This window comes from Falco rusticolus, chromosome 8, assembly GCF_015220075.1.
Source record: "Falco rusticolus isolate bFalRus1 chromosome 8, bFalRus1.pri, whole genome shotgun sequence".
NCBI classification, from domain to species: domain Eukaryota; kingdom Metazoa; phylum Chordata; class Aves; order Falconiformes; family Falconidae; genus Falco; species Falco rusticolus.
Window position 1 is genome coordinate 45,279,652 of NC_051194.1, and position 22,668 is coordinate 45,302,319.

Here is a 22,668-nt window from a genome sequence, read left to right on the forward strand (position 1 = left end):
AGCAAGACAGATATAAAATTGGACATACAGTGTAAGTCAAATTGCCTCTTTTGCCTTCAGGAATTTAAGAACAGTTCTGGTCCTGCTGAATGCAACAGCAAATTGCCAACTAGTTTTAAAGAGCCCAGAATCTGAACTTCTTTGATTCACATAAACATCAACTCAGCTGTGTTTTCTCCATCTTGCACCTGTGCTTAGGCTACACGTTCTATATAGGAATCTGTATATTTTTTTCCCATTATATCTGTTTCTTATCAGTCTATCTGTATCTCACTTGTATCTGTTTTGTTGTTGGCAACACTAAGACCTTTTCCAGAATATCATGCTAGAGCTATCATGAAGCACGGTGTAAGGGTTTCCTGAAGATGGGGGAAAGGCTTGTGTTGCCATGGAATTTTTGAAAAAGGTGCTTTGAAGGGAACTGGGGAGTTGTCCTGATCAGTGAGGAGGACAGGAGTAAGAAAGAGATAGAACAGGGAACAATGCAGGAAGTTAATTTGGGAAGGAAGTCCTTACTTGTTCTAAAAATGCCTTTGCTATGTCATTTATATGCTGGGTTTAAGGATTAGCATTGGAGAAGAGAAACAGTATGTTGCTTGTAGGCTTTACAGGACAGTCTTATTAATGTAGGCACTAGTTTTAAGTTTGTACATCAACCCATCTTTTGTGCCCTCACAGCATACAAATCCCAAAAGAACTCACATGCAGATTTCTCTGTCTTTATTCCACTATGTCCTGATTACTCCTTTGAAGTCAGTAGGTGTTGTGTATGTACAAACGATAATACATTTTGGTTCCTATAACCCTAACCACACTGATTGTGGCACTGCTGAATTCTAAATACGCATGATAGTTCTCTCAGTCTGACAGACAAGTGACAAACTTGGGATCCTCTAGAGAATCAAAATCTTCAATGTTTTAAAGCTGCTGGAGCTGGCCTTATCTTACCCTGTATCCCAGTTGTATTTTAGAGACAAAGGATTGTAGCCAATGCCTTGCACTATCAATTAGGTTTAGTCAGTCTGAACTAGAAGAGTCCTGAGGCTGAGCAATACTTCAACAGACATAGGAATAAGGGGAGTATGCTGGTGGCTGGAAGCCAGCTGTTTCCCCTAGGTACTCTCAGGAACACAGACAGCCAGAACTGAGGACTGAGTTCAATGGGCAGGTTATAGATTGTATCTGCTAATTCCTCACTACGTCATAACTGCAACTTCATTGGTATGAAGTATTACATATTGCATCCAAAACTTCTGCAGAAAATAGGGCAACCTCTACTGTTCTTTGTTTTAACAGTATTATTGCAGTTGCTTGAAGTTCTTGATATAATTAGTGGTGTAAAGAGGTTTCCACATTTTTTACTCTATTACTGCGTAACACACACCTTAATAAATACATTTAGTGTTTTTTTTTCAAGCTCTAACAACCATCATTTAGTCTTTTGGTTCATTTTTTCATAGCAGGTTCCTGTTTGAGGGGAATGTATTTTTTTCTGGAAAATTTTAGCAAGAGCTCTTTGGCCATATTTGAGTAAAAAAAAAAGTGAAGGAATGAGTATTTGTATTGGCAATAAAAAGCAAAGAAAGAGTCAAGGTATGAAATTCAACATGATCTGCTTATGTCCCATAATGTAAACAACAGTTTGGACTCTACACTTTCTGCCTCTTAGTCTTACAGGCACAGGATAACTTAAAGGCTGCCTGATTTCTGGTTTTCTGTGGCTTAAGGGCTTCTGCTTGGCCATGTCACTCCTTTGTAAACTGTGAAAAGTTAAAAGGCCAGTTGATCTTTCACATACCTCAGCTGGCAAATCTCCATTTCCCAGCAGCAATCTCCTTTGAAAGCAGCTGCCATTCCAAATTTTGACTGCATAATCAAGTCTCACAAATCAGATTCTAAAAAGTCCCATTCACCTTCTATTCAACAGGGAGAAATTAAATCTGAAACATTATTGTGGAGTTCCACAAACGCTGAAAAAGAAGGATCTGTTTCTGAGAAAGATATTTTTGCTTTACTGGTCATTTTAATGATGCATAATCCTTTATGTTTTCTCAGGTAAAACTTCACAAAAGGTGTAATAGAAGGCATGTGTAGTTATAGACGAGACTAAGCATAATTGCATTTTTGGCCATTAACAGTCCTGGGTCTCAAATACCTTTTGGGTCATCTCTTTTTCACACAAGTGTGTAGCTGAAAAAAGTAATGAAGAATGGGCACTATGAGGCACCAAGAAGAGATACAGTCCTTGTACTAATGAAGTGTGGTTCAGCATTTTCCTTCTAGCATATGCTCTTATTCACAGATGAACGAGTATTTGACTCCATTAACATAAGGCCAGTACTCTCAAATTACATGTTTCCTGAGGTTGTTATGGTCTGAATTCTTAAGAATCACAGAATAATCTGCATTCAGTTTGACTTGTCATGTGAGATAATATACTGCTTATTTGGTACCTTATATCTCATGAGAACATGCACTGACCTGGGTCCAGGATTTCAGATTTCAGTAGTCAGGAGCTCCTGACATTTCTGTACAGTTTGGAGACCTCTTTGGTTGACACAGATACCTGAACCAATCAAATATTTACTCCCTGCTGCCCAAGTTTCTCTGAGAGGTTTCACTCATGTCTTAATCGGAAAGCTACATGATTACTCATACATAATCCAACTGCCAGAAGTATATTTTGGCTGTCATGCTCTAATTGCTGCCTAACTGAGACACTTCTGAATGAAGTATGGCTATACCCAGGGTTCCTAGCCCACTCTGGGCTTGTCTAACTTGCACAGCCTACAAAGTGTTAAACTCTGGCTTAACGACTACTTCCCAAAAAGGTACATCTCTGAAGGGTGTCTGCCCACAGCCAGGCACCTGAGCGACATCCCCTTCATGTCTACAGGCACTGCATTTCTTGGAATCAGAAGCATTATTAACTGCAGAGGGTTGTCCCAGGGCAGGTAGGTTCTTTGGTCAAGGGTAGGTTCATGAGCATTGAGAAAGGTTTTCACAAGTTGCATCCCAGGATAGCATTCCAAAGGTCTTGTCATTTCAAGCTCAGGCTACTTTCTCCCAGACATCTGCTTACCAAGGAAATATCCCGGCTTGCTACCTTTTACGGAGGCCTAGCCTGTCCTCTAGTGGTTGGGTCATTAAACGTTGCATGGATGGGAGAGGACAAGAGGTGGCTTGAGTGAACGCTGAACTGTTACAGCACCGTGGTTTTGCTGACAGCTACAGTGTTGCTATGTACAAAACTGCTGGTACTGGTATGCGTAATGCTGTTTGTGTCAATGTAACAGTCCGTGAGAAAAGATAAAGGCCTTCAGCTAGCAGTCATTTCTGGGCTCCTTCTCAGGCCTGATGCCAACTACAAGGAAAGAGCATCACTGCAGCTTAAACTGAGTTCAGGGGAGAAAGGGCTGTAAGGGGTGCCTTATGTGATTGCTCTGTAAGGAAAACTGTAATTATGTGGAATAATGTGATGAATGTTTTATAATGGAAGTACAAAATTAGTGAACTTTATTGATTCATCTGTAATGTACATACTATTTTATAAATAATTAATTTGAAAATTTAGTTTCTTACATTTGAAGCTCTTGTTCTGTTGGTTCCCAAACACTCACATATTGGGGAATGATAGCATTGATTTTCCTCAAGTAGGTTGATTTCTTAGTGCAAGAATTTCTCATTTTTTCCACCATGGAATATAGCAAAGGAAGAGCTGCAGCTTTGATCTCACTGACTGGCAGCCTCTTCTATTCCTCTGGCATGCACTTTAATTTTTTTAAGGCAAAATGAAAGAATTGGCTTTTGTGGCATTCTCCTCTGCTATGCCAATTTCTTAGCTGTATCCTTTTAGCAACCGGGATTTTTAGATTTATTTCCTTAGATTTTTCATCATACTGTTCAGTATCCTGATGTTAACATTTATTTCTATTAAAGTGCTGAAGAAGCTGTGGCAGCAATGAGGCCATTAAAAGGGAGATGTGAAATGTGAAGTAGTGCATGTATGTAAGAAAATTACACTTGGTACAGCAAAAGAGATTAGAACAGAGGGCAGAGAAAATCACCCATGGAGAACTGTAAGCGCACTGGCAGATTATCAGCATCTGAATTAAACATTTGTGTCCACACTGAGAGGAGTTACAAGCCTGAAGGAAGGCACAGTTTGAGTTTCACTTTGCTATCATCTACACATAACCCCAAACACCCTGCCAAATTTTTTGTAGCTTCCTAGCCTTCTACCACACGGCTCAAGGCAGGCTGTGTTGACTGTAAACTGAAGCTTATGGTTATACACAGATTACTTGGGAAGATAAAATCTAAATCCTGGAATATTTTGGAGAAAACATTTCATATAGAACTTTGCAAAACAGGGAGACCTGCTGCTCTGCATTCCTTCCTCTGCTCATCACTTTTTTAATCATGTATGCATTAGCATCCTTAAAAAACCTGCATCTTGCAGGCCACACTATCACAACAGAAGGGTGTGGATGGTTTTCATTGTATACTAGACTCATCTTTCTCATGCTGCGTTGGATTCCTTCCAATTGCTAAATCCTATTCAAAGGCTGTACTGCCCAGTTCATTTTTCACCTACGATAAACCAGAGCCTTCAGGACACAGTTTCATGGGCAATGACAGGACAGACAGCAGGCTGGAGGAAGGCTTCAGAAAAATTCCCGAAATGTGGACTGCACCTTCCTTCCACTCAGCTACTGTGTGTTTACTACGGGGGGACTGGTGCACAGGTCTCTGGAGAACTGCTAAAATACTCCTGAGCTGCTTATAATAATTGAAAAGCTTGTATTTCCCCCACCCCCAGAGTCAAGGACATCTGTGGTGAAGCAAGGGCAGGGAACAGTAAGCCGGCCTCAAGCGTGCGTGCTGAGGGGCTCACCGAAGTCGGAGGGGGACAACACCTTCCAGGAGGGAGTGCCTCCTTCCCGCCCCCTCCCCGGGCGGCTACCTGCCGGCTGCTGGGCGGCAGGGCCGGGCTCTCCTCCCGGCCGGGCCGGCAGGTGCCCCGGGCGGCCGAGGGGGCCGCCAGGTCGCAGGCCAGCGGCGGGCCGAGGCGGGCGACGGGCAGGCAGATCCGCACCCCGCTGCCTGCGGCGGGCAGGGCGCGCTGCCGCGGGGGCCTGGGCGAGCCCATCGCGCCGTGCGCGGAGGGAGGGAGCGAGGGAGGACGGACCGACCGACCGGCGGGCGGGCGGGGGGAGCCGCCGCCAGCCGGGTGCGCGGCGACCTGATCCCCGTCCAACATGGTCGCCGCTCACACCTCCCATTCCTCATCCTCCAGCGAGTGGATCGCTTGCCTGGATAAAAGGTATCGGCATCTTCACAGGAGCGGCTGCGGATGGATGCTGTGTGCGTGTAACCTGCCCCCCCCCCCCCCCCGGCCTGCATGCATGCATGTATGTATGTATGTATGTATGTATGTATACGTGTGTGTGTGCTGACACCCCCCCTTCCCTGCTCCTCATCAGATCCTGCCTTACATAAGGAGCGTGCCGGTGGGAGGCAAATGCCCGGAGGAAGTGGAGCCGAGGCGGCGGAGCCGGATAAGGGCTGGAAACGCTCGGGGCAGCGGAGGGGATGGGCAGTTCCCACTGGGATACTGCTCGGCGCCGGGCTCTGCTGCCCGGAAAATGCCGCACGTGGTGGAGGAGGGGGAGCTCCAGGGCGGGGAGAGGGCCCCGCGGCCCGGGGGCCTCGGGCTGCCGGCCAGGGACCCGCCGTGCCGGCCATGGCACACCCGCTGCCCGCGGCGTTCGCGCCCCAGCCCGCCGTCCTCCCCGCCTCAGCCCTTCGCCTCGCCTCACCTCAGCACACCGGCCCCCGCCTCACCTCAGCACACAGCCGTCCGCCCCAGCCGCGGCGCGATTGGGCGGGAAATGACAGACCCTCGCCTCAGAAGGCTCCGCGCGCAAGCGGGTGGGTGCAAGAGTGTTGGCCCGGGGCGGGGGGGAGGGGGGGCGGAGAAAATGTCCGCCCTGGCAGAGGCCGCCGGAGGCTCCCTCAGCGGCCACAGCCTCTCCCTGCTGTGGCGTCCCGGGGGCCTGCGGCTGGTCCCCGGCTGGTGGCGGCCTTTGCCGCGGGTCAGGTACAGGTGGGCGGCCAGCACTGCGTGAGTGGGAGTTAGGGCTGGCTAACGTGTGCTCAGAGGTGGTGTACAGGCAAATTATCTATTATTTAAAAAAAAAATAAAAAAAATGCTTCGGAGTGCTTTCCCTAGGTGTTACAGGTACAAGTGTCTCGCAATGTCGAGTTGCACAGGGGTGGTTTGAACGTCCTTTGCTTTAATTCCTCACCTTCAGTGCTTGCTGGCTTAGTTCAGAAGTGGTTTGATTTCTGAATGCTCAGTCGCCTGTAGTTTAGGAGAACGGCTAACAAGAATTTAGACCATAAATATGCTATAAGGTTCAAATAAAGCTATCAGAGTGAATTACTTACGTGATATATTGTGGTTTACGGAGCATCATTAAGCCAGCTTTTGACAGTTGATGCCACTTGGGGTGGTGCTGTGAAGAGAAACCTTTGTGCACACAGGAGGAACCTTCCCCTTCTCATAATTTCTACCATTTCCAGGTAACCTCCTAGTGTTGTAGGACTGCACCTCTTTGTAGGTTTTCCTTAACAATCCAGGCAGCAGACTGTTAGTAAAACTTCTGGTCTAGACACCTGCCACAGATACTGATCCCCCTCTTTAACACGTGACAAATTAAAAGAAGACTAACCTCTTAGAGGTTAGGTAATGTGTATAAATGTTGGAAGTACTCTAAATGCAAATGCAAACAGAGCTGATGATGGTAACCTAGGCATATAACAACCAAAATAAAGCAGAGGGCTCGATTCTCAGCTCTAAACTGACATTGAGCAGATGTGAAGAAGCAGAGTATTAGCCCTAGTACTTTTAGATAGGTGATCTTGTAATTTCTCTGGTTTCTTAGATGCAAAATACATTGTGAGGTTTTTGTTACTTGGAGTAAGCTAGTAAAACCAATTTGTTGAGTGGAAAGAATCAGTTCCAGGTGTCTTGAAGGATGATGTAGTATTATCCTTTTTTTCCAGAAGGCAATCTGGATGTAAGACAAGCTCAGGACGTGAGAGATTGTAGTTTTTTTTTCCTGGTCTCTACCATGCTTTGCTTTGTGATCATAGGAAATACACGTTTTTTTCTGATTTTCCCATTTAAAAAATAGTTAAAGCTATGTTGGAAAAGTACTGTAGGAATCAAAGTACCATTAGATAAAGCATTATTAATTAATTTACACACTTGTATTTCTAGAGTGTATTTCTTTTCTGAGGATGATGATCTATGAAAGTACTCACTTGAATTTTTATGTGATTTCTATGTATTTTAAGCCTTTTAAAACATCTTCTAGCATTTTCTAACCTAGTTGTGGATTTTGTAAATACAGGTTCATTTAACGAGTCAGTTCTCTGTAGGATACCATGTGTTTTTATTAAATAATACATTAGTTTTAATATGTTTTAGTTAATATATTAGTGTTTTCAGGAGGAAGGCATACTAAACCTGGTATTTTAGAATTTTAGGTGGCCCTCAGCAAAGACAATTAAAATGGCATGTAATATGGATTATCCATCTCCATTCTTTTAAAAAGCAGGAGAATTAAACCCTAAATGGAAATAACAAAATACATCACATACATAAATGATGTATTTTGTATATGTTCTTCATGTTTTTCCCCAAGTCGCCTATCAAACAGGAACTACTAACATCTAAAATGAAAGCACATATGAAGAACCATCAAAATGTTTCAGGAAAAATGTTATTACCGTATATGGTACTGTGGGCTAGGACCATCAGTGCTTCTACCATGCAGCTTCCATGTGTGTTTACTAACTACAAAAGCAAAAGATTAGTACTTCAAAACACAATACACAGGACAGAATTTATATATAAAGTCACAAGTACAAAGGTAAGGAAAAGCAGGGACAAAAAAGTTCTGAACACTGTGCTCTGTGAAGAATATTTTATTTTTGCAGGGGAGAGAGATGGTCAGTGGTGAGCAACTGTACATCCTGATTGTACCTGGAATTGTAAATATTTTTTCTGTTAAGGAAACCAGTGCTTTTACCTTTGAAGTGAATAGTTGCTTTACCACTGATTTCCTAGGGAGTAGAAGCATGCCTACCGTCTTGGCATTTTTCTGGATGTCCAGTCTGGAGATAATTAAAAGAAGGTTGCTGATTTATGCAAGCGTGTATAATTAGCTTAGGAACAATGCCTTCTCTACTGTCATGGTTTCTTTCACACTAAAGACTGTCTAACCAGGAAATTTCCATGTTGATATAGCTTTACTGAATGGTAGACAAAGTATTTTTTACATAACTATTCTCTAAACTTGATCACAGTTATGAATTCAGGTAATTGTTTTAATTGAATTAAAATACAAACTTTTTAATGATGTATAGCATTCACAACAGTCAGAGATCCCAGGATTTCATACCTGCCTATTGCACCTTTCGTTTTTCTCTGTGTTAATTGTAGACTTCAGTGCCTTAGCAGAGTGGAAGAGCAGATCACAGAGCAAAGCATCTAACTGCTAGCCTGCTGTGCTAAGAATGTTATGATCTTTGCTCAGCTATTTATGAATTATTTAAATATTAATGGGTGTTTAGAGGACATATAGTACATACTGAGCTTTTATATCCCTGTTAGACTTTTGACTTGCGTCATTTATACCTTACAAAACCCCAAGTAACACATACAGGGTTGTATCTCATGTCTGTACCTCAAGCCAGGCTCTCATAGATTTGAGTGTAAATTCAGACTGAAGCTTGTAACAGCAACATATTTGAATCAGGATTTGTTTTTTAGTTCATTGTAACATGTATTTGAGATGTAAGTTATTTGTATATGCTTAGCAGTCAACAGGTCTCTTGTGAGTATACAGATAGGCTAGAATGAAGAACTGATATTCTGAAAGAATTGTAAAAGAAATATGGAAAATGCTTGTCATCCTCTGTAACCTCTAACTATATCAATGATAATGGGTTATAGATTTATAATCAGGCAATATTGTGAATATTTTAGAATTGCATTATGATGCTATTCTATGTACTTTTAAAATATATTTTTATGTGATTGGTAAGACATAGACTTTTATATATTTTAAATTTCTACCATTGCTTTTTATTTGTAACAAATCCCTAGAAATACCACCACCATTTTTTACATAGTTTGAATCTGAACAAAATCATGGGCATACACTGGAGCTCCTAGCTCCTATTGGCCTGTGTGCTTCATGTTTTCTCTCTGTATGCAGTACGTGTCTAAGCTGGTGTATGCTTGGATGAAGTCTGTGTGGGGATATATCAGCAGCAGGCACCGTGGTGGATGTGGAAACCCAGAGACAGAGCAGTATAGACATAGCTGAAGTGCTTTCTAGCACTCAGACAAAAATGCAATCTTCTGAGAGTGATGAATAATAACAAGGTTATCTTCCTGCATCATACAACTCATTTTCTAGTCCAGTGCAAAGGTACAGTCTTTCATGAATAATAAAAAAACCCTTTTTCTTTCCGTATCTTCTCAGACAGACCAAAATAATTGTTCATATAGCTTGCTATTAGCTTGTAGGTCTGTGCATTTTATTGAATATATGAATTCAAAGTAACTCATAGTGAGAGCAGGAGTTGTATTTTAAACAAATTTGAGCTCTTCTATTCTCTGCTCACGGGCTTAGGCATTTCTAGTATCAGTTTCCATTTGTTACATGCAGTTACAGTAAGTTACACACTTGTTCTAAGGACAGGTATTAAGAGAAAGAGAAAGTGATTGCTCTAGCACTCATGTATATAAACACTGTCATGGCCCACCAGAGCAAACTGGTATGTGCATATGGCTATTAGATCGTGATATATTCAAATTCAGTTGATAGTCTTGTGAAGTGGCCACAGGATTGGTGTGGCACTTGTGCAACTGTATGTTTCACCAAGTGGTGTTGGAAACATATCTAAACTGTCATTGTCTGAATTATTTTTGGTGTTAGGCTTTGATCTCTAAAATTCTGTATTTTGAGGAGATTAATTTTCTTTTATAACAAAACCTCATATTTCAGCAAAGAAATAAAAAAACAACAAACCAAAATCATGCCCTCAAAGTCAGGTGGCCACCAGATATTTTTCAAAAAGTATTCTTATCCAGTGTGACATCTGTTTTTGTCTGCATCTTACAATTTGCTGCATGTAACAAACATGATACTTTATGATACTTTCTTTGTTCTGTTAGTATTTTCTGCACTCTTATTTGGCATGATCACTTACTATTCCTGCTGCTTTATCAGTATGAATGTTATGTTATATTTATCAACAAATGTTTCCTGAACTGACTTTCCACTTCATCTTTGAATCCAGAAGTTGTAAAAATGTATGTCAGTGTAAATCTGTAGAAGTTATTTCATAGTTACTGTAAGTTTTAAATTCTCATTAGCTGTAACAATGCAGATCCTAAATGGGTAAGGGTGCATTTAGCATAGTATGTTGGTGGATGGCAGTGGCTAGAGTTTGAATCGAAGGATATCATCACTTGTGCATATTGTTCAATTATAAATTTCGTTTGCAATGTATCTCAGAGTCTGTTCATATTTAAGTGCTTTTAATGCCTGTTATGAAGCTACAGTGCTGGTTAATGTAATTTCATCCAGATCTACTTCTGTCAAATAGAATTTTAACTGTCCTGAGCTCCAGTTCACAGTTATGGAAGTAGGAGGGTTTATTTAATAAGGTTTAGTCACTCTTTGGTTGCAAAGCATGCACCATACATAAAACTTATCATAAATGAAAGGAGACAATTTCCTTGCAATTTTACTTTTTCTCTTGAAGTATTTTGTCTTTTTAAAAAGCACATGAAGATGAAAAAAAATTGTTATGTTTAGTTTCTTATTATAGCTGTATTGTTCAGGTAGTGTGTTTTTAATTTAAGATAAATCTTTGCGAATGTCATTACTTAATAAATACATATTTTGCCATTCCATTGTTTATAAAGATCTAAAAGTTGACCTATGTGTATGTAAAGAAATGAAGCACACTTCATTACTCACTCTGTCAAACCCTCCAATAGTTTTTCAGTGCATTGGTCAAACTAAGTTGAAGGCACAAATGTAACTGAGTAATGATATGAGTGTGTAGGTAAAGGAGAGTCCCTCATATCTGCATTCTTTTGGCCCTCACCGAGGAAGACAGATTACAAATCTGTAACTATTACAAATTCTGTCACTGCAGCTGATAGCCAATCAATCTGCATTTAACCGGCAGGTCAATCAGTGCTTGAGTAGGTCAGGATTATCTACAGCATTTCTTGTGCCTTGCATAGCAGGACATGAGAGATTATCACAGGGGTTCTCTGTGTAGGTGACAGGGGTTCTGAGTATAGGTGATAGTAGTACTTTGTTGGAAACTAAGTATCAGCAGTTTTACTTGTGTTGCATTTTTTTTTTTTTTTTTTACTCTGGAATGATTTGTATGTCTGAAAATCCTAGGGTATGGAGTTTAAATAAATTTTTATTTACTGTGTGTCAGAGGAAATGTGAAAACTGGAATCCCAAAGTCTCATAAAATGGAAATCAAAAGAAAAGAATTTTATTATTGTTTGAAAACCTCATGACAAAGCTTTTCCCATGGCAAGGGAAAAAGAAGCTGAGATGCGAATGCTGAAAACATGGATTTGGTAGTACTACTGTGACAAGTGCAAAGTGCCTGTTAGGGAGAGCTGATCGCTGGCTGTCCCCACAGAAGTAAACCCTTAGCTGGACATTACTTCAGATTAAAAGTAACTTCATTTATATCTAGGATTTAAGTCTCTTAGCACAGGTCTAAAGTGCTTTGATAGGTCACTGGCATCCCTCTCTCAAACTTTCCTTGTACAAAGAGAGATTAAAAGGCAAAGAGCCTTACAGCATTGCCTGGAGGAGAGAGGTGCTTCAGTGTTGTCTTGCTCTCACTAAGGGAAAACAGTATCTTGCTACTAGTATTATTCTGCATCCTACTGCTTTGCTTTTCTGCCTGTCAGGAAAGGGTAGGAGAAATTACAGGTAGCATAGAGGAATGATCTGGTTTCAATGGCATTCCCTGCTGCTCTTAGCTAATGTTTCAAAACAGAATATGCTTTAAAATACTATTAAAATTCACCAAATGGTCCATGGTAGCGGTTACTGGTACGTTCCAGCTCATAGAGTTTGCCTTTGCATGTTTGAATAGATGCTTCAGTTTTAACCCTGAGATGAACAAATTTTATTTGTCTGTTATGTATTGTGATACTCTGCTTTCTATGAACAGCCTTGCCAGTGGAAGAAATACATCATATCTGCTCCTCTTTTGTGGGCTGTTCATTGCTGTATGAAATGCAATGTTGCCCTTTTAAACAGTTAAAAAGAGCAAGGGAAGGAAATGGACTGCAGTGTTTTCATTCAGTTAGAGGAGGGTTCAGATTTTTTAACAGATATAGAAAAAAATTTTTTTAAACTCTAATGGCATCTTGGCAAAGAAGGTAAAACTACATGTTTTCTGTTTTTTCTTTTTCAAGTGTCAAATCAATTATGAGGAAGAACTGAAAAAAAGGACTTATCATGTGGTAGTAGAGGAAGTAATAGGTTGTGGTTAGATAACCTTGATAAAAACAAACTAAAAAACCTCCAGCTTGTTCCTTCTAGGTTAACAAGTCTTTCATAGCATACATAAACATTCAAATATTTAATCTTAACACCACTGAAAGTTTTTTTATACAGCTGTATATGCTACACATGAAAACTTCTCCAAATTGTATGTGTGAAGAATTTTAGCAGTTATCCTCTGTCTGTATTTAAACTTTGAGCTTGAATAATTCGTTTGTACTTTAAAATAGCCTTTTGAAGATACACTTCTGGCAGATTTTTTGGTAACCTTCTCTTACAGATTCTCGAGCAGACATTGTCAAGAAAATTGTTATTTCTATAAAATACATACTTGAAATCTTCACAACCAAATAAATCAAGGGTAAAATATCCTTTAAAGAAGCCTTATTGACATAATTGGATAGAGATGTATAGCATTGATGCTGTCACGTGTATATGTGTGCTGTGATACTGTATTGAAGAAGCAGGAGAAGATCGATTGTGTCTTCTGTGAAAACATTACTGCCAGATAAGACTTACTGTGCTCTGAAGAAGCAAATCAGTAATATAAACAAGGAGCTAGATAAAGCGTTCAGTGGTCAAATAAAGTAGAAAAGCTTGTAGAGTAGTGAAAATAAATACTCTTGCTTTCTGTGATTTCCAGATAATTTTGTAGTCCTGTTTTGCAACACTGAAAATGTCCATCTCACTTTGGCCACAGTGAAATGGGATATCAGTGCAGTAACCTGCTGAGATACAAATTTAGGGACGATTGTATTAAACTGAAGACTGGAGTGGGGGTGCAGGAGTGTCATCCACGCATTATCCTTCATGGTAAGAGATACTGAGTGTGAAGTTTTCATTTCCAAATCAGTCATTCCTCCTGCATGGTTTTGTCCTGGTTTGCTATGGCGTGATACCTACCCAGTTTTGGTTGCTGGTCAGTTAGTGACTAGGTATGGTTACTACAACAGCTGCTAAAGCTCTTTCTGAACTTGTACGCTGCAGACTTAAGGGAAGTGGAGATACAGCAGCAGCTGCCCCACAAAGATACTGAAAAGTTGGGGAAAAGGACTAAGAAGCTGTTTTTTTAAGCAAAAAAGATTCAGACAAATGTAATAGTTCCACAGTCTGTTTTACTTAAATTTTATTTTGAGTGGGTCAGCTGAGGGAGTGGGTCCTTCATTGGATAGTCATAGATTTTCTATGAGAAGGATAGTGTTGCCTTAAAATGCTTTTACCCTAGCTCATAGATCTACCAAATTGTTGAGAGCTGAAGAATTTTCATTGATTTAAGAGAGCTGTCCACACTTTTAGATTCACCTAAAAGGTCCTATTCCATTCATTGTGCTAGAGCTTTCAGAAACGTGACTACACTTGGGAAAGGACAGCAGCTTTAGCAGAAAATCCAGTGGTATGAAATGCACCAAAATGCATTTTCTAACTTCTTATGCTCACGAATATCAAGTTACAACTCTGCTGCATCAGCAGCGAGGGGACACTTCAGAAACATACCAGCATCAATGTCACAGAACAGAACAGAAAAGCATCCCCACCAGCACTAGTTTAGCAGAGAGGAGCCAAACTCAGTGGGATTGCTCTCTAGGGAACAGCAGTGGTGATCACAGGAGTGTCTTCAGGTGCTCTGGTGTGGTCTGGAAAAAGCCTTTCCTGAGGCTTTTGGAGCCATGTAGGGGCTGTAGGGAGATCCACAAGATTCACCTCTTTGGGGTTGACTTCTGCAGCCCATCTCCCTGTTTTGAGGAATGGTTCTTTTCTGGATTAATACCACTGCCTCCTATCAGTGCTGCTACAGTCACATTAAAGCTTGAATAATTCTCCATCTGGCATCAGTAGTACTTTTCTAATTAATAGGTTTAATCATTAATGTTCTAAGGAATATATTGTAATATTAGCTGTTTAAATATTACCCTAAACTATGCTTTTATAAAGATGAGTTTACAGCAATTTAGTAGGATAGCTGCAATGAGGAAGTAAATTTATGTTGTCCTGTACTGATGTTGTTCCATGCTAGGCAGCTTGTACCTAGAATAGAGAACATAATTCGGCATCATAAATAGATTAATTAATGTTAATTTAATGATGATGACGATAGTTACCATGATGATAATTTTATTAAAAGATGGTGGAAAAGCAGTTAATTGATGCCATGGTATTTTATTATTCTTGTTATGGTCTCTCTAAGTAAAACTATCCTTTTAAAACCAGTGTTGTTGTTATAGATTATAAGCACTTCATAGAAATGAGTTTGAATGCTACTAGTATTACTGTTACACTGCAATCTGGAGTTTTTACACAGGCAAAATTCCATGTCCTAGTAAGGACTAAGGGCCAGCTCAGCTTGGGACACCTACTGTTAATTCATTCCTTACTCCTAAACTCTGAGGACTTTTCCCAGGAGCAATGATCAAATCCAAGGGCATTTTGTTGATAACCTGGATCCTAGTTCATTTTTATGCTAATTCACAATATTAACCAAACAGCTAAATCTTAATCTAGGTGTTTGTCTGTATGCCTCATTTAAGAGGCATTAATTAGTTGTGACTATGGTGTACAGTTAGGATTCCTGCTGCACTTTTTTTTTTTTTTTTTGGTAAAGCACAGCTCGGGAGAAGGTACCTTTTCTAAGATAGATTAATGGTTAAATCATTCACTGAAATCCTCCCAAATTCTAGCTTAGTTTCCAAATGTGGTGGATCAAAATGTATGCTCTCCCAGTAAAAATATTTCTGGAAATTTCGTTGTACACAGTAATATTAAACTTAGTATATTTTGAAGAGAGGCTATTGAAATAAATGGCTTGCAGTAATGAATTAAGAAACATTGAAACATTGTAAGAAATATAACAATTTTCAGACTACTGCTATGTGTATTACTTAGAAATTTGTTTAGAGCATGTCTGTGTGTCCCCCTTCAGGTGCCCACTTCATGCACTCCAAGTGGAAGTAACTGCTGCTAATGCAAAGCGCTGTAGCTCAGCTACTTGCTAACATAAACCACTAGGATCACACAACTTTAATCTGACTTTCCCAGTAAATATGGAGTTTGGTTTCTCACTGCTGTGCTAATGTTTAAAGCTCTGAAAAGCATGGCTCACCTACCTGTGAGAATGCTTGTTCTTCCATGGTGACTCATGCTACTGGGATCATGAAGCAGTTCTGTTAGAAGAGCAAGCTTTTTTCCTGCAGTTCCAAGACACTCCTTGCCACGTCAGTGGAAGTGAGCCCTGATCTTGCCACCTTCTGAACTAGAGAGAAGCTCCGTCTCCTGAGCCTTCAGCAACTCAGGAAAAAAAGCTACACAGTCTATGAATTATATCCCCCTAAATCTTATCCTTCTGACAGGATCAGAAGTGGAAGAAATTTCTGCACTCGCGTTTCAGAAACAGCATTGAGAGAACAGTGTTGATTAAGTTTATATGACCTAATGCATGTTGTTTGCTAACCTTGTTTGCTTTTTCCCTGTCCAACTGCATCAAACAATTAAAACCACTGCACGCAGAGGTCTTAGAGTCAATTCTATGCACATGAACTAGTGGACTTGAACAGAGTCAGCTGTGAGCAGTTGTATCAATGAAACAGTTTCGGACACACTTTTTCTAGGAAAAGGGGATAGCCTGAAATAATATCCCTTTTTTTCTTTGTCAGGTTTTGCTGTTAATTTTGGGATTCCATAAATCAAGGGTGTTAGAGTTTCAAGTGCTAGTGTAGTTTGGGTAGGCATCTTGTCTAAATGGATTTAAAATCTGTTTGCAAGCTGCGCCTCCTAATCTTCTTAAAATAATTTTGACAAGAGGGTTAATGCTTATTAGTACCTGTCAGCTAGTGCACAGTAAAAAAAAAGGAATGGGTGAAAATCTTACTTGAAATATTTCAAAAGGGAGCTGTTGTAGTTGGTTGTGGTTTGAAGTGTTAAGAGGATGCCACTGTGATGTAGAAGCAACTGTATACACCAGAGAGGAGTTATTCTCATCTGTAGTTAATAAGGGCAAGCTGGAGTATAAATGAGGATAGAGATTTAATCCCTTCTAGACTTAATTCAATAAGAAAGATGAGAGACAGAGATTCAATGTGAGTAGCATCTGGGCTTCTTTCTTGAGACAAATATTTGGATCCTTTAAGTCTTTGATTCTAAAGAGGAATCTTTAATTTTTCTTTTTTTTTTTTTTTTTGTGAGAAGGAGTGCTTAAACTGTGGATGTAACAATGAGATGATAAAGATATGTATTTGTGAACTTAGTCTTTGTTCATTGTAAGCTACCTGACTTCTGTTCATTTAGAAGCTCATCCACTGGCTAAAAGAACATTCTGTCAGTAAAATTAACGGACAGCATTCGAGTGAATGATAGGTTTAATGATTGCTGCCAGTCTTCTATCTTTCTGGTAGCCCTTTATACATAAATGATTTCTGCATCTGATCCAGCATGATCTTCTAGGAATGTTCTATTTTTCTGTGCATAGTGGTAGGCATTTAGTCTGTTATGAAAGATTCTTTCTAATGTTCTCAGCGAGTGCTTAGCTTACCTGCTGATTCATAATGTTTGACAATCACATTTAAAGTGTATGTTATGGAGCTAATTCACTTTAGTTTCATAAATATCTAGTAGTTTTCTGAACCTGCTGAACTGCTGGTCCATATGCTACTTTGCTGGAGGGAGTTCTACAATTTTATTTTCCTTGAAATCTTGGTTTTTTTAAAGGTGTTACTGTCACAGGTTTTAAATATTTTAAGTATTTGTATTAAGGCTCTTTACTCTTACTAATGAAGAGTTTAGATTCTTGCTTGCATATTTAATTTGTCCAACATTAAGAGACAGGAACTGCATAAAAGAGAATGTACTTTAATAAAGTTGTCTTTCTTGCTTGCAAGTGAGTAAACAGAACACTAAAGTTAGTTTGTACCCAGTGAAATGCCCAAGAGATATGGATATAGGAGTTACTGCTGATACCATAATCTTTTTGCCAGATAGATAGCTTCTATTTTGGGCACCGATTCCACAGACCTTTTGTATGTTTGGACATCTGATTTGTGGTGTTCCTGTATAAACTTGCAACTATGTCTCATTGTAAGCTCTGTAAGGACTGTGTAATTACTGCAGCAGGACTTCAGTGTTAAATGAAGCTTCTGGACACTGCCGCTGTTGATAATAATTATGCTCAAGTTGATAACAGTCAGTTGTTAGGATGTTTTGGAAGGGTTTTGTAGAGGAATGCAGTGGGTTGATTAACATTGATAATATACAGCTGTAGCCTTGCCTCGAAGGCATTGGGTTGATTGACATGGATGATGTGCAGCTGTAGCTTGTTCCTACTTAGCTTTAGTTAAGTAGTTTAATAGCACTGAGGATTGTGGGACACTGAGGTGGTTGGATGGAGGAGGGGTAGTGTAGTCTGGCCTTTGGAGGAAGGCGATACAGCACGGGCTGTAGAATCTGACTGATGGTAAAAGTCTTTTTGCAGCCTGCTGATTTGTTTGTGCTGCAACAATTTGTGCCCCGTGTGAGGCTGAGTTGGACTCCAACTACAACAGGGTTTCATTATGTACCTGTGAAATGGATTTTAATTGATTTATGTTATAATGTAACATTTGTAAGTTTGGTGCATGCAGATGGGGATGTTTCTCTGATGAAGCCGTTGAGAATTTTGTCCTTTGTTTTCTTGCAGACCGTTGGAACGTTCCAGTGAAGATGTAGATATAATATTTTCACGACTGAAAGAAGTGAAAGCTTTTGAGAAATTTCACCCAAACCTTCTCCAGCAGATATGTCTCTGTGGATATTATGAAAATCTGGAAAAAGGAATTACATGTAAGAGAGCTTCACATGATGATCTATTTTATGTGAAAAAATTGGGGGTTAGTTGGGATTGTCTCTAGGAGATTGAAGAAAGAGCACAATCAGTGGAACAGCCATAAAAACGTTTGCAGCCATAGTCATGGGGGAAGGCAGGACTAAAGTACTGCTTGCTCTACAAATACAGTGTGTAGTGAATCTATGGCAACAAGGAACGCACTGGATTTAGGACTATGCTACTGTTTCGTTGAAAGATTAGAAGCAAGTCATTTCACTTAAATCTCGTTTTTCCCCTGTAAATGTATTATTGATCTCTTTTGTAGGTGTGTTGTGATGTCAGGGGCAAAAGCCTATCACTTATGCATATCATTAATAGGATGTGGTTTGCAGTTGCTCTTGGTAACGCAAGACAGATTTGCAGAACTGTGTACTGCTGTGGGGTACAACAGCTCTGTGCTTGCTCTGGCAGCCCGTGTGCCAGATGAAGGTGGACAGCCGTACTTGGTCTGTGAAGCTGAGATGGAAATAAGTGGTGGACCTGAGATGGGAATTTGTGAGTTCCCAGAGCCGTACCATGGGAATAGTTGATGGAGACCTGTGGTGTTTAGTAGAGTCTCAGGTACCCCTCAAGTAAATTTAGCATGCTTTAGTCACACAGCACTGGAGTTTGCTTAGAGTAATAGGAATTCTAATGGTCTGTAATCACACAGTTGGAATGCCTGAACATCAAAGTCCTGCAGCTGCTTCTCAGCCAGAACTTTTACGGAAGTCAGTGGAAGCTGTGTCTGCATCAGAAGATTCTGAATTTCAAAGGGATAATGTTCAGAAAGTCTTTTTTTATTATTTTGTTTATTAACTAAGATCACAGTAAAAGAGAAGCAAACGGGATGAGTGAAGCAATTCTGTGTGGTTTCATTGTTTCTGTACCGTATCGACCAGTTTACTAAAATACATGCTTTCCAGTGTAATTTGAAATATTATTGTAATCATAAGTAACTAGTCTGATATGCCAAACTCTATAGTGCCAGTAGTATGACTACAGTGGTACACTAATATGAGGGAAAATATTTGTTAATGTTGTCAAACTTAAGGAGATAGCTCTTATTTACAAGATTTCATCTTTCCAGTATTCCGTCAGGGTGATATTGGGACGAACTGGTATGCTGTTCTGACAGGATCACTGGATGTGAAGGTTTCTGATACAAGCAACCACCAGGTAAAATAGATTTTTCATTGAAACCATCCAGTCAGTAGTACTAAGAAAGAGTATGACATACTGAGGTAGATAACGACAACATATATTGTACAGGTATTTCGTCTTGTCACAATCTCTGAGTCTCATTTAGTTTTAGTTGTCCTGTGTCTGTGGAGGCAAATCATGCCGTTGATTCCAAAAAACCTGAAATGTAATGCTCTAGAAAGGTGTCTACATTTTAATATGAAACAAGACTCCTCTGTCTTTTCTAATAATGTCATATGAAGTGAAGCTGAAGATATGAGAGTTGTTAATTCATTCCCTGGAAATATTTTAATTCATGCCTTGCTCAGAAAGTTCAAACCAAACCTACCAACAGTGCAGTCTTATAACAGCATACTGCAGTCTCCACTGCAAGAATGGGTATCATAGTAATAGCAGAGTATTGGAACTGCTGCCATGTTAGACCAGAAGGCTGGAGGTAATACCTGTTCAGTGGTAAGAAACAGAAGAACAAGTAAAATTCCCCCCCAACTGCAAGCAATTTCTCATATCTTGGCACTCCTGGATTTACAAAATTGGAAATATAGAGTAAATACAAAAAAAAGAAGTATAAGATTTCTTCTGGGAATAGTCTCCCACACATGTTGTCTAATGTCATGCTGACAAGTCAAGTACTTCCTGGTGTGAGCTCAGTCTTCTGGCAAGGCATCGTCCCATTCCCTACTTCCATGTTTGAGATCTGGGATTGTCCCATCAAGTAGCCTAGCATGGGGTTGTACCTCTGACATGTTACTCGTACCTTCACATGAGTGGTGTAGCTATCCTGGACCTGAAGTATAACACGACCTGTTTTTCCCACCTTGACTGAATATAGCATGCGTGGGGTGGTGTATTCTTTGCTCAAAGTTTGGCTGACTGGAGAAGATTTCTTGCTCATAGCAGACTTACAGAAATTAGATTTTTTCACTTTGTTGAGCACTGTATCACCAGCGAAATTGGGTCAGAATGCAAGTCAGGACAGTGTGTGAGCTCTAGGTCTTTCTACTTCTTACAGTAAAATGATAGCTACAAAAGGGACTTCCTTCATATAATTATTTTTGGCAGCCTCTTTACTGTGCTAAGTAGAGACTGATTGAGAGTATAATTAGCCTATTTTGAGCAATTCTCAGCATGGCCTGGCTGTCATTAGTATTGTCACAATTTGGAACGGTACTGGGCTCTTATGAGACCCTTTTCTGTGCAGGTCTAAAGCAATCAGGAATATTTTCTGGTGTTTGCCAAAAGATGGCACTATGCTGTTGTTAAGGTCCAAAGTTCTTTACTGAATGAGAAAAAAAATATACCCACAAAAGTATTCTGGATGAGGAAGTTAAATTTAAAGTCTGTTTGGAGTGTTGCTCCATTTTAGCCTTTTAAGAAATGTAATGTAAATGGTTTTTTTCTACTTGTTCAAGTTTACTGGATTTTCCTACCAATAGGAAACTGCAGAACTACAATTCATGTAGCTGTAGTTCTAGAAATTATATTCTGCAGTAATTTCTTAACTTCATGTTTCCTTGTCACAGGAACAATGAACTGAATTCTTACGGCTGCCTAGTTCTCTTATGATAGAGCCTCACTGCCGAAAGGACAGCAGCTCATGCATTTACCATTCCAGTTCTTGTTAAGTTTGGTGGTTGCAGACTTCTAAATAGTATTTGAGTCTAATATTTTCTCTGGTTTTCCTCCAGCTTGGTGTTTGTAGAATGTCCCTCCTTGGTCTGCTCCTTGTCCTGCCTTTAACCTCCTAGGTGCCCTGTTCCAGTCTTGTCAGTACCCCTTGTTGGCATGGTACTAGCTATTCTTGAGCTTGAAGTACTTGCTAGCGCTCCCTGCCTACTGTGCTCACTACAAACCCAGACGATGGAGGAAGTACAGTGTAGCTCCATAGGCAGGCAGCTCTGACAGACTCAGTTGCTGTAATTGTGCCAGCAAATTCCAGCTAGGAATGGATGACCAGTTGTGAAGATGAAAGGATGCTTGTAACCTATCTTGGAGCGCATTTTCCAACAACAGCACTCAGGAGCCAAAAGTTCATTCACAATGTCATAGTAATTATTAATTGCTCTGCCATTACTATGATACCATAAATTGCACAAATGCTAATGAGAAACTTCCAACAGAGCAGAAGAGATACAGAAGTTTGCTTGAGTTTACAAGTTTAGAAGTTTGGAGTCTCATGTAAATGTACAGAAAGAGTCTGACATCTTTCCTAGGAAGAGAGAAGCTAACTTTGTATTTAGGTTTCTGTTGTTTAAAAAGATGTAAGACATGACTAATAATTTTTTAATACTTAAGATGAGTGGGAGGTTGTACTCAATGACCTCCCGAGTTTTCCTGCAGCTTGAATTATCATATGATTATATGTTGATGCCTAAAGTGTTAATGTAAATACAGAAAATCAATTCTCTTGATTAAAAATTAGTCCTGCTTTACTAGGTGTTTATCTGTCTGCCCAGGGGAGTTAAATTTCAGCAAGCCTGGGAATAAATACATTGTGTAGCAGCTACCATGTGCTATCTCTTTATGCAGTCAGCCTTGGTGTTTGGTAGCTTTTGCCTATAAAAATGCAGTAAGTTATTGTGCACTTGCTGTTTACTAAGAATGTCTTAATGGCCTTTACTCCTACAGAGGCATGTAGTTACATCTTGCACTAGAAATTATATCTAAAAGCACTAATGAATCAATGCTTCAATGTAGCTAGTGAAGTATTAATTCATACACGTTCTTGCTGCACATTAGCTTACTTACGCAGGCCCCTGTGATTTCTCACAAAAAGTGTTAGTAATACTGATTAGGACCAAGTTAAGAATTCATATAAACAGAAATATAAACACTACCTATTTTTTTCTGTTATGATAGGAGGAAGCATTCCATGTACTGATTTAAATGTTTTAATAAAGCAAAACACGAATACTTAGGATCTCATAGATAGGTCTTGCTTTCACGTATGTAGAAAAACCTTCTGACTGCTTGCAGAACTGTATTATGTCACAAGAGGGC

The 22,668-nt window shown here is 39.9% G+C and overlaps 1 protein-coding gene across 3 annotated transcripts in view; it reads left to right on the forward strand.

Annotated features, from left to right (window-relative positions):
• The first annotated feature begins 5,164 nt into the window (after window positions 1-5,164).
• RAPGEF4 (Rap guanine nucleotide exchange factor 4) overlaps window positions 5,165-22,668 on the forward strand; it is a 158,729-nt gene continuing 141,225 nt past the window's right edge. The window contains exons 1-3 of one of the 3 annotated variants that reach the window (XM_037397426.1): window positions 5,165-5,326; window positions 18,301-18,443; window positions 19,556-19,644. In XM_037397426.1, the coding sequence (XP_037253323.1) occupies window positions 5,262-5,326; window positions 18,301-18,443; window positions 19,556-19,644 (297 nt within the window). In that variant the 5' untranslated portion in view covers window positions 5,165-5,261. The remainder of the gene's footprint in view (window positions 5,327-18,300; window positions 18,444-19,555; window positions 19,645-22,668) is intronic. The other 2 variants (XM_037397424.1, XM_037397425.1) reach the window with 2 other exon arrangements.